Source organism: Scatophagus argus, chromosome 4 (assembly GCF_020382885.2).
Source record: "Scatophagus argus isolate fScaArg1 chromosome 4, fScaArg1.pri, whole genome shotgun sequence".
Classification (NCBI taxonomy): Eukaryota; Metazoa; Chordata; class Actinopteri; family Scatophagidae; genus Scatophagus; species Scatophagus argus.
In genome coordinates, this window is record NC_058496.1 from 16718675 (window position 1) to 16738281 (window position 19607).

Consider the following 19607-nt stretch of genomic DNA (forward strand, 5'->3'; position numbering starts at 1 on the left):
AATAACGAACGAACAAAGTAAGACATTTATTTAGTAAATGAGGTAGAAATCTGATGTTTTCTATTGCTGTAATGTTGCACACCCGAAGTGAATGAAATCCAGAAAGACAAACATCAACTAAAAATCTATTTAATTTCACAGCAAAGGTTTACAATGCTGTGATCCTTTGCAACATCTGGGCAGTTGAGTTCAACACTGTACATTACAAATAGCTATGGAACGACTGCAGATAATTAAAATGTTACATTTCCAAAATGCAACATTTTACTAGAATGGTAAAAGGAAAGTAATAAAATAAAAGGATACAGTTTGGAGAATCAAACTGATCCATGCTGAAAGTCTCTACTGTCTGTTCAGTTACCAAGCTCAGTTGCAGTTTGGATGACTGCACGTCAGTGGGACGGATGGGAGCCGGACAGCCTGTCGTAAGGCACCACCAGGCCGATGTTGTAGTTGTATCCGTATGACTCGGTGTAGTCAGACCTGCAGATGGGCAGGATGTGGTCCTGTGACAGCGCGTCCTCAGAGAAGTCGTAATGGCAGATGACTCCCCGGTGTCTGAAAGATAAAAACGTTTACAATCAGAAACAGAGATGCTACTTACAGTACTTATTTCACTTGGTGGAATATTGTTCAAAATATATGCCTGAGTTAAGCAGAGATGGATCATTCTGAAGTTTAAACCAACTACATATTTGTTAAATTTGATTTTTTTTTAAAAAAATAAATAAAACACAAGTGACACAAAATGGCACAAGTTGCATGAGACAGGCCACCAGCCATCTTTGACAATAAGATAGATGTATTGTCACTTAACAGGAAAAGATCTGGGAAACATCCATCCATCCATTTTCTATACCGCTTATCCATCAGGGTCGCGGGGGAGCTGGAGTCTATCCCAGCTGACTACGGGCGAGAGGCGGGGTAAACCCTGGACTGGTCGCCAGTCAATCGCAGGGCCAACACACAAAGACAGACAACCACACACTCTCACACTCACACCTAGGGGCAATTTAGAGTAGCCAATTAACCTAATGTGCATGTTTTTGGTATTGTGGGAGGAAGCCGGAGTACCCGGAGAAAACCCACGCAGGCACAGGGAGAACATGCAAACTCCACATAGAAGGGCCCAGACCGGGATTCGAACCTGGAACCCTCTTGCTATGAGGCGACAGTGCTAACCACTGCACCACTGTGCCGCCCTCTGGGAAACATATTTGTTCTTTATCTTCCCAAGAATAAGGTGCGAAGATCAATACCACTCAGTACCAGGCTGTAGTTCACAGCTGGTTAGCAAAGCTTAAAGACTAGAAAAGGAGAAAAAAAATCTCACTCAACAGCACCTCTAAAGCTTACTGATGAACACAACTCGTCATCATCTTGTTTGTTGGATCAGTACAAAAACCAAAGTGTAAAAACAACAATTTGTGGTTTTGCAGGGTGTTATGTGTCTGACTACTTTGGCCAGGACCAATGAATAAACAAAGACACTTCATACAGATGACACAAACAAGTTAGGGTTAGGGGCTTAGAGGTTCTGATAGGTGGATCAAGTTTTCAGAGCCTGCTTCCCTGTGTTTGTGTCCTTCATGCTAAGATAAGCACGTTTACCAAAATGTCCTGTACTCCTTTAAGAAAGTTATGATGTTGGATTTGCTTTTATAAAATCTAAGGCACAGAGAAACATTCAGTTCACTGAGCATTTCTGACTCGGAGAGACTGTAAACTTGGGAGGCTGATGAAGAGAAGAGATCCTGATTAACAAAGGAGGAGAAAAGAAGAGCAGTGTGGGATGGAGATCAGTGACCTGCGGTGAGCTGTAAGGTCATCATCCGTGATGCAGGCCCCCCGTGGAGACTTGTCATTGGGGACGTTGGCTGTTACCAGGGTACTGCTGTTGAAACGTACATGCCTTACTGGATGCCTGCAGCCATGACAGAAAACGACATCTTCAGTATGAATTTGTGCACGTTTGTCCTTTTGTGCAAATGGTTCTTGAGGCAAATGTAAAGATGCCTGGAACCAAACTACATTGAAAAATGTCAAAATTTTGTTTTATCCCTCACATGTGGCACAAAATGTAATCTTATTGGTGAACAGCAAAAGGCTGCACACATTCACATTTTCCATGAAAACTGGTTAACAACCATAAGCTGCAATAAGGCACCACAATGAGAGGAAAACAAAGTATCTATAATCACTGGCTTATTAGATTTTACAAATGTCTTAAAAAATCCCACCTGTTGTGCATCTCCCACAGCTTCGTTCCCATCCTCATCTCCCACACACACACTAATCCTTCCTCTCCGCCGCTCACTATCTTCCAGTCGTCCGCCTGCACCGCAGTTACACCCAGGTGGTGGGCGTACAGGGACGCCACAGAGGAGCCGGATCGCAGGTCAAACACCCTCACCCTGAATCACAGCAGAAATGAACAAATGCTGTTATTAATTTATTGAGAAATGAAAATTGTCACATCTGCCATTAGCTGGATCAGCTGAGAAACATGATCCGTTAGCTGTTTATAAGCCAGAGGATGTTGTCATGTTGGAAAGTTTTACATTTGCATATCCATTTTACTGAGTTCAGTAAAAGAATAGTAAACCAAGTGAGTACAATAACATCAGTCACTTCCAATGAAGCGTGGTAATTCTGGATTTCACTTCCTGCTAACAGGGGCGGATGACTTCAAGGCCGCACAAGAGGGAGAACAGTCCGTCAAAGAGTGCATTCACGAACAGACAAAAGGACACTATCTTCACTCTTGAAGGAACATTTTAACATCCAGCCAAGAGACCAAAGACAAATACAATCTGAAGAACATGTGCCAGTGCAAGCTCCAGTCTTTACTGAAGCCAGTCATCTCACACCAGTATATATTTTCCACTTTTCCACAAAAACAACAAGCTGGATATATATTAATATAATTAATACATGGAGCAGACGTTACAATTAGATGAGATCTGAAAAGTCTATTGTGGTCAACATCGGATCAGATGTAAAACAGAACTTAGAAAAGGGCTCTTAAAGAAGACAGTAGGAAAAGCAAACAAGCATTTGTGCAGGTCACAAGCAGTGACAAAATGTGTTCATACGGAGTTTCCTCATAAAAATGTTGTTGCTTTTAAAATGCAGTTTTGCAGATTTTGTGCACTTTCCTCCTCACCCAACTCTTAGCTTTGTGTATATTTGTTTAATGAATGAATTCAATATTTTCAATAGTTTTAATGTAAATTTGCCTTTAGTTTTGATCACTTTTGTATTAAATGAGTATATTATTTTTCTTCTTGTATGTGCTTCAATAAATATTCCAGTTTAGATATTTGTTGTTCAATCCAGTCCACAACGCATTTCATTAATTATGCTTTGAGATCAGTGATATATGTTCGTTTATGATATTCTGAATTACTTTTATCATGATTAATAATAAAGTGCTAGTATATGTATTAGTATTTATTATGCATAACTGGCAGTAAGAGCAGGGTTTTTATTTTTTTTGTGTGTGTGTGTTTTGTTTTGCTGGGTTTCATGAGCTCTCACAAGCCCAGGGGACCTTCAGCTCCATCTGTTGTCACTGTGGCTTTATTGCAGCTGAACGCATCCAGGACATGACTCCATCCAGGCTCAACCTTCTTCCAAGACTTCATTACCATAATCAGATCCACTTTGGGGGTTTATTTCATTTCCGCTTCCAAAGTTTTTCTAAAAGAATCAGAGTTAAATAGCTAAATGGGCACCACGGACTTGTCTGCAGTTCTTTTTTGCTTGTTTAGATGCATTGCGAGATGGAAGCACACGTTTAAACAATGAGGACTGAACATTACTGGCAGACCACAGGGAACCATAAATCTAATGTTGGAGGTGGCTCTGTCTTCAGTGAGCTGTCAGTGGCCAGACTCCTCTTCATTAATCAGGAGGAGCTCTGCCTAACAAGAGAAGTGTGGCTTGGATAACTCCAGTAAGTTTTCTACAGATACACAAAATGTTAATCTATAGACATTTGCATTGCTAAACTTTTCCACAGGCTTTCCTCTCAACTTGTTACAACCTACCACTTAGAACCACCTTACTGTAACTTGTAACTGTATAACTTCCAAAACCAGGACAAAGAAAATATTATAGAAGCAGAGTAGGAGTTTCTTGCACAACTTCATCAGCATAGACCACAACCCAAAACATCTTCATTTAACAGTTAAGTAGTATATCGGATGGATGGTTTTAATAGTAATATAGTTAGAATGACTGTTTACGTGCCGATGTTCAGCAGGTTTAATGTTTACAGTGTTCACCATCTTAGTTAGAGTGTTAGCGTGTGTTTGCTGCAAAGTGCAAAACTGAGACTGACGGGAAAGTCACTAGTTTTTCAGGTATAATGTAACCTATACTTTGGTAAAAAAAAAGAGAATAGGTTACTTTGAAATTTGGACCAGATGAGGACAATTGATGAAAATCACGTTGAAGACATTGGCAAGATGAAGTCGAGTCAAATTCAACACTTCAGCAAAGTGGTCTCAAGGCTGGACTCTGGAAGTGCAGTCCTGCATAATGATAAGTGACCAATAGCCACAGGTAAGCACTATTTCTTCCCTCTCTCTTACTGCATCCAGTTTTCCACATCTTTCCCATGTGCACAGATGTGCAGCCTTCCACTCCACCCTCATCAGGACCTTTCAATTTCTCTCTGGATCTCACAAAAAACAGAGGGACAAAAATCATTTGGACAAAAAGGAAGGGATGCATTAGTCCTTGGCTTTCAGCCACCCTGTCAAAGGGCCGAGATCACCCACTGTCCCTCAGTCTTATTATTTCCATTTGTCTTCGACTGTGCACTGCATCAGCTGGGGCCAAAGTGGAAGAGCCAAGCTGGTGTGTGAATCTCTCTCATCAAAACTACACATCTCTCAGAAAGCAAAAACCAAAAGTAAAGCAGAAAGGAATTGGATTAAGACCAATGCTCTGGCAAGAAAACAACTATTTCAATTCTTCACTCGAAACAATGTTGAGCATTTTCTTTTGGCTCTCGATGAAACAAACATCTTTAACAGAGAATTTTGTTGCATGGTTGAAAACTGGTGAGAGGAACAGAACCTAAACAATATATGGTCTGTCTTTCACTTTAAGCCAACTACTTAACAGCCAGATGGATCTGGTGCTGAATAGAAACAGCAGGGGCAGCTTTGGACAAAGATGCGCCAGGGATTTTTGTTCTCGTGCCAGCTCATGCACTGCAACAGCCGCTAACAAGTGCAGAATGGATGAGAATGGCTCTTTTATGTGTCTTTTCCTCATCTGGAGAGCCAGGTTAGTGGCACGGCGAAGTGTGTGCGTTGTCGCGGGATGGGAAGGTGGCCAGATTTTTTTTCTTGTGTAGTATCGTAGGTAAAAAAGAGGACAGACATCTGTATTCAACAAAAACAACAAAACATCGCAAATTCAAGTTTTTCACTACCTCTGTCCTATGTTTTTAATCAAGCTTTTAAAAGCTTTGTGTCTCAAGGCAAGAGAGAGAGAGGCTGAAAAGCTTGAGTAATGCACAAATTGAACAGAGCCTTGTCTCCTCACACACTTTCCTAACACCTGTTCTCCCCTGCAAGTACTGTAGCCTCAGGTTCCTCCTTCAGCCTCCTTCACATGTGTCACTGTTAGAGAACTGTTTACCAGACACTAATTTCAACCTGAGTCCTTGGCTCCCTTTCAGAGTTTGCAATGTTTCAATAAATTACACTTTTGGCATTGGGATATTCTGTCCTTATGCATGATACCCATTTCCATCTGTCTAAAGGTGTGTGTTTTTGTCTAAGTGTCCTACCTCCTGTCTTTGTTTCCACACACTAGCAGGTGAGAAGTGGCGTCTCTCAAGTTGATGCAAGTGAAATCTCCCGGCGAGTTGCCGACACAAACCACAGGTTTGCCCGTCTCTAGGTTGTAGACGTGGATCTGCAAAGCAAAAACACACGTAAACATCAATCATTTCAAATGTTAAATTCAGTAAAATCACAAATACGCAACTACCTAATACAGTCTGAAGCTGGAGCATGATATGCTGAGTATGAGTTTAAAGATAAGACCTAACTCCAAGCTTTTGAGGGTGTTTACATCAGTGTTTGGTGAGCTGTGCAGGACTTTGTAGCTGCTTTCATACACAAAGAGACAATGCAGGAGGACATTTATCTTAAATATATAACCAAAGCGATGAAAAAGTTCTAGGGACCATACAATAAGATGAGCTTGCCTGATTCAAGTGTCTTAGTTACTAAAGACCAGAGTGAAAACAAAAAGCTCCAAACTAAAGCTGCAATAAGAGTTGCAAAAAAAGGCTGTCATCAGCTACAAACATATCGGACCAAAGATACATGAAACCATAGCTGTGGTGTAGAACATCACCTACAAATCATACAGATGCACACTTTATCAAAGCCTGAACTACTGTTGGTGAACTGCTCTGTACGTTTCCACACTACACACTGAGATATCACTGCAGATATCTGGACATTATATACAGTGCTTTGACAGTGAATTCCAAACAAATCAGTTCTAAATCTGGAGATTGTTTTAGAAATCAGTTTTGGGTCCTGCTTCTTTTAGGGACAGATTTGCACGCCACTGCCTCTGACTCTATGGCGGCAACAAACTTTCTTTATACAAGTTGAAATGATGTCATCTGGAGCTGGCCTAATTGGTCAATTAGTGGCTGGTGTTTTCTCACCCAAATGAGACACACCAAACAGGAAAACTGCCAGGCAAAATTGACTTTGAATAATTAAAACTATAAAGAAATTAAAACAAGGGGGGGGGGGAGGCAGGGAGAGCGACGAGCCAGAAGGTAGAAGAGAAAAGGACAGACAGAAAGAGAGAGAGAGAGATAAAGAAGTTTGAAGGAAGGGAGGCATGATGTAAACCTTAAGGAGGTGCCAGCAGTTTTTGTGTGTCCCTTATTTGGGCCAAGCAGAGCTTTAATTGTGCACCACCCCGGGGCAAAGCCCAAATCACACCGGACTTTGAAATGACAGCTTGATAGGATTTGGACAGCGGAAGACAGGGGGATGAGTTGAGAAGGAGGAGGGGGTGGTGGTTCGCAGAAATGAGGTTCAGCCTGCTGTTCTCGATGAATCATTACAGTTTTGGGAAGATGTTTTTTTTATTAAATATCAGCTGCAAAAATGAAGAAATGTTGCTGAGGGAGGCAAGTGAGCTGTTTCACGACAATATGGGGGGTTGTTTAGAGACTGCAGCAGTATGTCTTGAGGAAGAACAATCACGAGCATGACTACAGAGGCTGTTAGCTTAATGCACTTGCTGGAGCTCCTGTGAGGCTCGCAGACAAAGGACATTCTAATGGTGGTTTGTACTGGGATGTTAATGTGATTACTCTCTTTGCTTTTAACAAGATAAAAAAACTGGCAATTATTGCAGCACTTTTGAGAAACCCTTTATGCTGCCTGTAGCGTTGAACACATTTGGCCAAAGAGTAGATTTTGATTCATTTTAATTTTAATATCATTAACCTGGAAAGGAAGACCATGTGAAATGGTCAAACAACTGTCAGCATTTTTTTCTTTTTTTTTTTTAACCACAACCAAAAGATCTGACCCACTTTATTTCACTGATTAACACTCCATCAAGTACAGAGAAAAGCTAACAAGTGAAATGACCAGTTGAGGTGAAAGGTTTGAATGAGCCTGCTGGCTTTCCGTGGCCCGTGATTCCCCATCCCTGTCGTACACAAACACCCGCATCTGAATCAAATATTGGTTCAGACAGAGCTGCATGTGGACAAACAGAGATTAGCACGTCAGAACAGATGCACAACAACGGCAGATTTTTGCTTTCAGGTCATGTGGGAGCAGAATCTCATACTTGCTTTTACTTACAAAATGTTTCCTGAGTTCAGATGCCATTTTTGGATAACCTGTACTTATCATTTCCAAGCATTCAAGCTGTAGCAAAGACTGAAACTAGTAGCAAAGGAACGAGAAAATTAAAAGCCAAATCACAAACAGTAGTTTAGCTGTGCTTCTTGGCTCATTAGTGATTTGTGGTTAGAAGCTGTGGGCTCTTTCCCAAATGAATTAAACAAAGACGAGACGACTAAAGAAAGGAGCCACCCTCGTCTCATCTAGTGAGATAACGTTTCTGAAAGCACAAACTTCCTGAAGCTCATCACCCACGTGTTTAAAGTGCTATGATAAATACAATGCTGCACTGTGGATGCTAACTGGGTCTTAGTGGGTGCAATAGTGTGTATGGTGGTAGTTAGATGAAGTGGTTTTTATCCAGCATCTGTTCAGCAGCATATTACCCTGAAGATCTCACGCACCCAACAGGGGAATAGTCCCTGGTTTATTCACCCTCACATGGATTTACTCACTAGACAGTATATTCCCTTACGGTCTCAAGTCTCTGAGAGGACAAAGGCCACAAGGCAGCAACCCAAGTACCAGTTTGTACATAATGTCTGGTCTTCAGCTGTCAACAAACATGCTTTTGCAGGCAAGTTTTTATCATGACTCAAGTCTCTGCAGTGCTGATCTTGGTGTATGATTGTGTGGAGTGACTAGGTCATTTGAGTATTTCATATTAAAAAAAAAAAAAGTGTGGCTTGTGTAATGGCTGACTGAATTTAAACAATACCTGCAAGCTAGTCAGGCAGGTATGTTGAACATGCTATTACATGACACAGACTCTGCTCGCTGCCCCCATTGAAAAAGAAGTTCTTATGATACCTGTTCGGGGTTTAATTGAGTAAATGATCCTGATGTCTTAATCCTGATTGGTGATGTTTATCCATACATGTATAAACCCTATGTACATACAAACTGTACATCAAACCATTCATTTAGCCTTTTATGCATCCTACCAGCACTCTGAACTTGAGGCAATGAGAGGATGACAGGTTTTCTGACAGCTCTTGTGCTCTGCGGTATATTCACTGCAGTGGATGGATGGTTTGCCAGCGGAGATGCCAGCTTGTGCTGAATGCCCAGCCACAAGCTGGGTGGATGCCTGGGTGCCCCCAGCCCACTGGCAAGAAGGTGGCCAGTAGTAATGAGGATCTGGAGACTGGCGGCAACCACACACACTCATGCACACCCGCTGACAGCACCAACAAAGATGGGGAAGGCGAGAAAACAAAGCCACAATTTAGATGAAAATGCATGCCAAAAATACGATAAAGAATCTTCTTTATCAGCAACACAAAGCAGCTTTTGTGCTTTAAGCTGATTTTGAAACGGAACGGAAGCCGATTCAGTGATTACCGCTGAGTCTGAATTCATGATAACAAAAACATGACAATGTGATCGAGTTCATCGGAGTCAAAAAGCTGTAAATGAATATGTTTCACTCTTCAGTGAGGCAAAAAAGGTGTGAGACAACTTTCTTGGATGCCATCTCCATGCATTTTGACAGATTTTAATGAAGCATATGTTTTCTTACTAAAGGTTGCATAAAAAAATGTCTGGCATCACTAACTGTTGCAACCAATTCATGTCTTCTTCGCAGTATGAAATCGCTGTTAGAAGTGTGTTAAGAGTGACAGACAGGTTAATTAAATTTGTGAGAGATTTTAATTAGTAAAAGAGGTATGCTAATCATGAATCGGCATAACTTGAAGAGAAGTTTGGGCTAAGTTCACTATGGCAATAAGAACATATGAAAGTCTTTCTGTACAGCAAATTAACGAAACTTACTAGGAAAGGAAATGCAGCTTTTTCCTCTTTAACTCTGGAAACTTTACTTGTTATGGTAAAATTTAGGATTTCAGTTCAATTTCCCCAAGAGATCAATGAAGTATTTCTGATTTTGATTCTGACTCTGGATTGGTAGTGTGAGATGATCTTTAAATTGATCTTAGGTGACTACATCAGCAACCATCTCCAAGACAGTTACAGTTTTCTAAGAAGATGAGGAAAAACAGCCACAAAATTCTTAATACAAACAAAAAGAAAATGCAACCCCTGACAGCTGCGTGTGTAACAGTAAACCACAAACATACTCAGATTACAATTTAATAAACAGCAAAAAAGCAGCCAATTAAAACATTGCAGCAGCCAGAATAAGAGAATAGTTTTCACTGTCAGTAATCAATTATCAAAGTAGTTGTTATTACTGTTTTTTTTGTGTGTGTGTGACACATTAAATCATTTCAGCTGTAAATTAAATACTGTAAAGTCCAAAAACATAGTCTCAGTAAATACTGCAGATCCAGTAAAATAAGAAGTCCTGAAGTCATTCCAGATATAAAATGTTTTTATGTCTCCGTGTACCTGAACCGCGAAACCCTCACCAGTCCATCTCGACTCCTTGTTTCTTCCTAATTACACGGTGGATTAAATGGTTTACATACATTATTCAACACAAGGTGGACTTTTTTTTGTCTACATTGCGCAGTGCAGCTTTGTTTCATGATAAGGTAAGGCTGTTGTATGTGTGCTGCTCTCTCTTTGGTCCACTGTGTGGTGCTTTAGTGCTGCCACTGAATCAGTGCTACTGGATATCAGCTGTGCTTTTCTAATAGGGGGGTGATGTCAGTGGAGAAGCTTTGCCAAAAACAAGTCAATCACAGACGCGGTGCTGCGCGTGCACACAAACGCACGCACGCACACATGCACAGTGCTCAGATAGCACTTACTGTTTCAAAGCTACCACTTGTCCAGTCTATACAGCAACTAACATCTGTTTTTTAAATGGAAACATATCTTTGGAAGCAGTAGCTCTCTTCATTCTGTTTTTTAATCCATTAATTTTGACAAAAACAATGAATATGCCTTCATGAAGAGAACATGAACGCATAACGACTGCTGCAGAGCTGCTTCCTGATCCCAGCAGAATAGTTTGTCTCATGGCTGTTTGTACTTTCTAAGTAAAGGCTTAAGAGTCAATTAGGTGGCATGGGGTCCTTAGAAACACAGTATTATTAGAAGCAAACACATTCAGCTTGGGGAACAGTAGTTTATCAAAGTACCCTTTAAGACTGTAGTAATTAGGAGCAGGGTCCAAAGAGGGCTTGTCACTATTTCAGCCATCTATGTCTACTATAAACAAATCCCCCATAGGTATATTACCTTCATTTCAAAGGGGACCCAGACTAATAGTGATCATATCATCAGGAGACCAAGTTTACATTTACACAGGTGAGATGTATTCAGAGGTGCAGTCTCTGTTTGCAATGCATCTAAAATTTAAACCAGGAAAAGTGTGGATCAGACATAGCGTAGCAAAATAAAATGTTTGCTCCACATCTACAAGGCAGGAGGCACATTTTCTTCAAAAGACTTCAATTTATTTAAGTGAGAGCCTGTAAGACAGCTATTTCAGCTATAAGCCAGTTATTACACTGATACTGGCCTAATGCCAAAACCTCAATTCACTGCTCTCCTCTCGATGAACTGTGTCCCTGAAAGAAAATGGCCATCGTTCCATTTCAGAGAACCACATGACTTACCTTGTACAATTTCCCATTTTTTCATTATGCATCCTGCACATTGAGAGCACAAGTGACCTCATGATCTCTCTTGGAGCCTTTCATTGCAATTAGTAAGGTCTGGGTTGCAGAGTTTAAGAGCTATCTAAAATCCAGCTTCAGGGTTCAGAGGCTTTACCATCAAGTTTATCAACCTTGAGATGTAAATGAAAGAAGATGAAGAGCAGAAGGGGTGGTGAATTTTAGCTAAGGTTTTTCCTTTTTTGGTACTGTATGTAAAGTGTCCTTGGGTTATAGCACATGAAAGTCACCTAAAATCAAATTCATTAGTAATAGCGTTTAAGAGTGAAATCCCTTCAGCTCCTTTCCTGTAAGTGTTCTCGTATGCAATACACAAACGCAAATGATAACAAAACACGCTGATGGGCCAGAAAAGATCCCCTTTTGGAAACATGTCATGTCTAAGTTCTGCAGTTCTATGTTAATATTTAAGAGACAGAGTGCAGACACACTGAACCCACCTTATTTCCTCCATCGTGCATCGCCCATCCCGTGCGCTTCACTCCAAAGGCAACATGGCAGTGGGAGGCATCCAGGCAGGTCACGGGATGACCATAGACTGAGTGGACGGTCCGTGGCTCCTCCTCCCGGGGGTCCAACAAGTACACCGTCTCTCCCGCTGTCAGGGCCGCCAGCGGGCACTGCTGCCCCCTGCCGGGTACCAGCACCAGCCTCTCCACCTGCCGTACAGACAGGATAGAAGAAGACTTCACTGATACAGCAGTTAACATGTACAGGGCTCTATTCAAGCATTCAGCTCCATTTCACTGTTTTATGCATGTGATGCATGTGTGGTGTCGTCTGAACTCCAATGATCCCACGCTGCATAAGTCTTTTGTTCAGAGACCCTCAGGGGCAGAAGCAGTAGTGCGTTTAATTACTTGGATAATTAGAAAACAGAAATTTATTTTATGTGAACATCCAATCCAAAACTCAAAACCATTCACAGTGACATAAATTTCAGTGAGATATTTGCTTTTTTTTTTTTTTTTTTTTGCTTTTGTCACAAGAAATGTGGATTAAGTCAAAGGCATCAACTGCTTCCATTATTACTTCACCTAATAGAATGAGACGTTTTAAATGAAAATGAGGCATTTTTTGATGAAAGTCACCAGAGGAAAATGTGTGAAGCACACACGATTAATTAACACAATAACACATCAGCGTGGCGCATTTCATTCATGTGAGAAATCAAACTGTTTAACTTACAGTCTTGGGTATCTGAGCCTGGCAGAGTGTCCTCCAGTAGCCGCGATCGTCGGCACAGTCCAGCCGAATGTCGGGCCCGGCAGCGGAGCACAGGATGGGGCTGTCTGGGCTCAGAGCCAGGGCCTTGATCCTCCCTGCACTCTGATAGTGGTGGATGGGCTCTCCACCTGTCTGTGTGCTCCACAGGTCCACACAGCCTTTATCCATGACAGAGAAACACAGTCACTTAGAACAACTTTGTACCTGTGTAAATCACAGCTATAGAGGCTGTGCAGCAGAAGTGCATTTAACTATTTTAAACCTAACAATTTCCTGAAGATGCAAGGAGTAAACTTCTGTACGTGATGTCTTACCATCACCAAGAAATGCTCATAGCTTACCACAGGATCACACTGCATAAACAGATACGCACACTCACCATCTTCATAAGCAGCAGAAGCCAGCGTGCTGTTGACCTGGACGTGACTAACGTGAGGCCTGGGCTCCGAGTTAGCTGACAGGCTGTTGGTCTTCAGGTAAGAGGCCGCCGAGTCCCAGTGCAGCGTGTCCCACAGTCTCACGTCACCAGATGTGTACCTGTGACACAAAACAAGGGCATCAAGTCACACTAAACGTACACAGTTTAAGTACTTAGGTTTGTACAAAAAGGTCTGATGAATGTAACAGCAGAATTACTGTCCATCGTCCAGCACAGCCTGAGAAGTTTGTCTCTTCGAGAATACCTGACGTCACCCTCTCACCGCTGAATCATTTCCCCTCTCACACTTTACTCACTTTACTCACTCTGACTTGTTGTTATTTTGTTTTCTAAAATCTTCGTTACATCATGATCTTTCGAGGATTACAGGGGTGTTGTTTGGGCGAAACAATGCTGAACATTTCACCCCTTACTACTGGCCGCTTGTTGGGAGGACTTGGACCATCGAGTGAGGGTTATGCCACCGGTGCACTCGCTAGAAGTCTCTGGCCTTTGAGGAGTCCTACACAGATATAAAGCTTTGAGTGTTCTAAAATTATTTAGAACTTTTTATACAAAAAGTTCATTTCTTTGCAACATGTTCTACTATTATACACGTGCATATAATCAATTAACTGTCTTCAGAATACATCTGCAACCGGCAATAAATGTTTAATTGTTCAGCTCTAGCATTACAAACAATTGATGCACTTAAGACAACTCTTGCTAGAGGTGTGCCATAGTTTCTCAAAATACTTAATGCAGCAGTCGATTGATAATTAATGACACTAATTAATGATAATTAGTTTTTCTTCCGGCTTCTTCTGGCTTCTTTTGAATGGAGAAAAGAATCAGCAGATTAATCGAAATAAAAATGAGATGTTTTTGGTGAAAGTTGTTAGTTGCAGCCCTGTGCTTCAGACAAAGATTCTCTCTCTCTCTCTCTCTCTTTAAAAGGAAATTATACTTCCACTGACCTTCAAACTTTCCTCTTCAAGAAAGAGGAAAATTTTTTGCTGTACTTTCATTTGAATGAGCACTGTTGTCTACATAATTGTGCTCCAAGCCCCAATGTCCTTTCTATGCCTGAGGGCAAAACAAAACACTTGGTAAAATCCATCTGGTGGATGAGAGCAGTGTACAGGTCAACAGAGGTTAGCATCAGTTATCATCAAATGTCTCAAAACTAGAGTAAAAAACGGTTACGGTAAAAAAACAGTAAAACGGTTTATGGATATTAAAATGCTACACGTAGCAAACTTAAAGTTAATTTTAAACAAATTAGGATGTGACCTTCTTGTACAAGTTCACCTCGACCTGCGTTTTCCCCCATTTATAGTGACAAAGTGCTGCGTGTAACTTCAAAGTCACCCCATCACACTCAACAGGCTTCTGTTCTGTTCCCGTTTTCCCTTCGCTCTTCGCCCGACTCGACGAGCTCTCGCTGTGGGAGACGACAAGCTGCCAGCGTTACCACCTCCACAGATACCATCATGTCTGAGCAAGTATCCGCTTCGCAGCCAGAGTGTGTGACACAGTGACAGCGAGTGTGACAGAGGGTGTACATGCGTGTGCCCGTATGTGTGTTTGCGACTGGCATCTCGGGGTTTTGGCAGGAAGTAAACAATAGGAATACACACTTTCACTTAATTGGTACATCACCTCAATGCCAGCTACCAACGGGATGATGAGGCTGAATCTTATCCAAGTACTTTGTCAAAACTTTCATGTGCAGGAAACTTTGTGCACAGATTACTACGATCTTCATGCAAGGAAGCCTCAAGAGATTTGGCCTTTATGTCACTGTGTGACTCCAAGAGTTATTGGGTTAATGAAACAATGTCTGCTGTTGCCTTTTAAGTGCCAAATCTCATTCCACCAGTTCGCTAACAAGATTCTGTGGATGCAATTGAATCCTTCTTAATTAACTGCTATTGATTTTCTTTCTAGTTAAACAAATTCAAGTACTTTCACTTTGCTAAATTACCCTTTAGCCACCAATAATAGGAGAAGTATTGACATTGTGAATTTGTTGATAGCAATGGCATAAAAAGCAGGATTAAAGAGTAGGTTTAGATTTTGCAACGTGCTTTACTTCAGGTCCAGACTGTTGTGGTACTGTGTGTCCTACATCTGCTAACCTGAAAAAATACAAACATGTCGTCTTCTCCAGTGAGACACAAGCAGGACTGAAGGGAATCTAATCACACCACTCCCTGGAGACGCTGCACATCTCCTTGTGGGCAGTCTATCGAGCTCCTGTGGGCCCTCACAATCTATCACTGCCTCAGGTCAGTTGTTTCAGGGCAGCTTTGTTTTAGTTCAGCTGCAAATCATGTACTCCTCGGTCATCAGCTACTTCCATTAGTAGTACCACTTAGTAGTGGATTTAAAAAAATTACAAAAATATTATGTTCAAAGAGGTTTGTGACCAAGTAAATTATTATTGTGATTTTTGTGATTACAAATGCTCACAAATGCTCTCTGCTTGTCTGGTATTCTTATTCTTTTGTTTACTTTTGTGTAAATAAAGATCGGCTTGTATAAGCAAGCTGCTTTTTTTCTGTATAAGAAAAAGTCTTGAGAGTTTATAGAATATTCAACGCTGTAGCACTTCGATCTAAACTCCAAACTGCTCTGCATCCGACAGAAAAGGAGCTGGTTGTCAGTCACTACTGCATCATATGAGTCAGTGATACATAACATCATGTGTCTAAATGTGATATATTACTGAACTCTGTCATAAATAAGAAGATTTCTAACTACTTGAAAAGATAAAGAAAGTTAGTATAGTATACAAGAAGAGGGAGTTACAAAGGATGTTAACACACATCGGATGTCCTTGAAACTCACCCTGCCAAGACAAAGTTGTCACAGGAGCTGACGTCACACAGCACCTTCCCCAGCTCGAACTGCAGCTGACTGACGGATCCCACTCGGTTCTGGACACAAAGGGTCACAAGACTGAACTCATTCTTTCCATCCATGATATGAGCACATTATGTTTCAAGTGGCAAGCAGGGCACAAGTTTAACTATATTTCATTTGGCTGCAGAAGAGCCAGACTTTCAAGATTTTTATTAAATTTTCTTCCAAATTCTGCCTGCCATTACGTTAAAAGCCTGCTCTGAAAGTTATTTATCATATTATATTCAGTATATAAAACTGGAAATGAGACATATATAGTCCAAGTTCTACTGTAGATTCACCAAAAGTGATTCAGATTCAGCACAGCTGCACCACCCGAGCCCACCTTCCAGTTGGAGCACACCATTTTGGCTGAGTTCCTGCAGTCTCGCAGCGTGCTCTTCCAGCAGGGGGAGTCAGACACATTGGCGTCCTGATGATAACCCTCCCTTGTGCACATCTTGAACCACAGAATGCCATCCTCTGCAAGGACTTTCCATGCCTTGCTCACCTACGATTGGACAGTGTGACTGTAAATTGAGTCAGCATACATTATGGGCTTGCATCACTTGATTTATTCATTAACAAGCCCAGCTCATTGCCAGACAGATCACTGGCTGGAGGTCAGCCACACCAAATGCAATTTCCCTAGTTAAGTGGAGTAAGGCATATTAAAGCTGCCCGGCATGTTGGGGTAAGTGCAAAGTTCTTTGCTACTCCACAGTGTAACCACCTGGTGCAAGTTTGTCGCTGTTCACAAATTTCAATTTGTCATTTCTTCTGCTGCAGGAGATTTCTTATTAGCGTCTACTCAAAACATCTGCTCCAGGCCTCCAAGTTTCGGGCTTCGTCCTTTACTCTAAGCAAAGTGAAACCAAACCTAAATTGACCCAAAACTATCATAAGCATTCTGAAACTGTCGGTCAAAAAAAAGTGAGTCCCCACCTGACGGTGACATGCAACAGTTTCTATTTGCAGCCTCTCTTCAAAGGTCGTATAAGTCTTTGAGCTATAGGATATTCATTTAAAATAAGCTTTTGCTCTGTCAGATTTTATATGAACAATCAATAGAGGACTGATATGGTAAAACTGTCCGGTATTTCAAAAGGAAAGAGCAGAAATTAAAGATTAGTCAGAAAATTAAGCTTATTTAGCCTAGTTGTCCCATGACAAATTTGTGTTGAAGGGACTAATGGAAACTGGTGAAATTGGTCCAGTATTGAATGAAACGGGTTATAATTTAATCCCTGCGGGCAACTGCACACTGCCAAAGTGCATCCACTTAGAGCTTGTTTTTGCCACTGACAGGCTCAGATTGTTATTCTAAGCACCTTTATAGAAAGGATCACTACAGAGACAAACCTCTGGTTTAAGAATAAAATCCTTTTTGTTCAAGCATAAAAAGCTGCTACTGCTCTCCTCAAAGCCACCACACTCCATTTGCAGAAACAGTACTGTAAAACACACTTTGTTCAAACTTGAACTTCAGCAAACCCATTTTTGTTTAATTGGTTGTGATTTGATGTATATTTGTGCAAGCTTCTTTGGGGATTCATTATTAATACCCGGAGAATGTGACACACGCACACAAAAGCACATGCGCAGACATACTTCCTGAAGGAACTAACGCAGAATGACTCCTCAAGTGACATTTTCTCCTGCTCAATGATTAATAACACTTCTGTGCAACTTGTATTTACGTGGCAAGTAAATGAAAATGAAAAAAATAAATAAATGAAATTAAAAAAAAAAAAATCCCTACATTTTTATCGCTTCTTCTGGGGGCATTTTCTACCATTTATAGTACCGTACTGCACACTCTCAGATTTGTCTGTACACCTTTATGAACTAGTCTAAGCTGCTCAGGGACTGTTTGTCCAAAGTTCTCATCAGATTGTCTTTATACACAAATAAAAATATCTCTGTCCATGTGGTGTGAAGCTCAATCCTGTCTTTATCAATTTATAATTTAAAGTTCTTCCAAGACTAGTTTCGCCACAGCAGCTTACCTGTGCACATCTGCCTAGATCAGTACAGCTGAGATACTGGAATATCTTCAATGCCAGCTCGTAGGGTAACTCAATGTCAAAAAAGGGAATGTCATTGACTTCATTCTGTAAAAAAAGAGGGATTAAAACAGACTTTATTTACACTTTAAACACCTTCCACATCAGCATAATCATTACCATCATCATCGCCTTCCTCATACCAGATCCTGTATGAGTAGATCCAGCAGCTTCTCGTCTTTCTTAACCTTTCTCTGCGGCTGCTGCTGTAGGGACGTGCTGCACGCATCGGTCATGTTATGATACTGCCTCTTTCTCTTGCTTCTCTCCTCCTGAATCCTGTCCAGCAAGGGACTGGTCCTCCCATCCAACAAACTACGTGCAATGGACACATACTCAGGCTGCTCCACGGGCTCTTCTGCAGCGTTTCCTCCTCCTCCTCTTCTTCTTCCACCAAAACATCCTTCATCCCCAGTGCAACCACCGTCTTCTGGTTGTGAAGGACTACAGTCTTTGTTGAGATTTTGTTTCAAGTCTTCAAAATACCTGTTTTTCAAGTCCCTTTGGCTTGACTGACCAGGAACGTCCCAGGAAGGGGAAGAAGCACAAACAATTCCTTGCTCTTCTTTTTTACTCGTTAATTCTTCTTTCCAGCGCTCCCTGAATGCATCAAGTTCGTCTTGAGCCATATTTCTCAATCATCGTTGAAAAAGCTAAAATGCTATAAAGCTGTTAGTTTGTTGGTTATGCAGCCCATTTTAGGGAAGACATAGCAAAGAACTCGACACTGACGCAAAACAAGCATGTGTCCTTCTCTATAAACAGTCCGAAGAGGGACAAGGTGCTGCCGTTCACAAGTTCCCAGAGTTTTTAATTCCGCAGTTTTATTATAGAAGCGGAAATTCACAAGGATTATAAGTTTTTATGGCCAAAACCGGCAACTGTAATGGGTGTAAATGCAAGTTTTTCATATCACTAGCCAGTGGGATGATCATTCTTTGAAAATGTATCGTTTACAGTAAGAAATAAGACAAGAGAACACCATGTCCCAGAACACCATATAACAAAAGACTCCTCAGAACAAACCAGCCAGGAGAGATTCAGAGTTAACCATTGCCTCTCTTTTGGGAAAAGATGATGTAAACCCCACACCATGTGACTCTGTAATGAATAATACAGTAGAGAGAGAGAGAGCGGGGGGAAAGAGGGGACACAAACACAGTTAAGGTTTGATGGGAGAGGAAAAGGAGAATCATATATCTTCGAGACTTAATGAGAGAAGAGTTGTTCTGTCAGAGAAGATGTGCTGGCTGCCGATAGACCAGCCTTTGCTCCTGCCCGGTGACTCCACCTGCAGCGGCCGCCGACCTTCGCCGTGCTCGCTGGCTCAAATGCTTGCGTCGCGCCTGCGAAGGATCGGGGACCAGCTGGAAAAAAGCTGGGAGACCGGGGAGACGGAGAGCGACGTCAACTTCGGGGGCAGAGGGGCGCCTGCGGTGACCGGGCGAAGCCACCTGAAGGGCTTCCTGTGCACTGCAATACACCT

At 41.5% G+C, this 19607-nt stretch overlaps 1 protein-coding gene across 1 annotated transcript; it reads right to left on the minus strand.

The window, feature by feature from the left end:
* Positions 1-113: 113 nt before the first annotated feature.
* On the minus strand, positions 114-18890 carry fbxw8 (F-box and WD repeat domain containing 8). Its single transcript, XM_046385513.1, has 11 exons — positions 18265-18890; positions 18065-18169; positions 16402-16566; positions 16002-16090; positions 13110-13267; positions 12692-12888; positions 11944-12162; positions 5810-5937; positions 2241-2414; positions 1808-1924; positions 114-558 (listed from the first exon to the last, which is right to left on the minus strand). Exons 1-11 carry the CDS (start codon positions 18748-18750, stop codon positions 393-395), a joined length of 2004 nt encoding a protein of 667 aa, XP_046241469.1. The 5' UTR covers positions 18751-18890; the 3' UTR covers positions 114-392.
* Between the last annotated feature and the right edge of the window lie 717 nt (positions 18891-19607).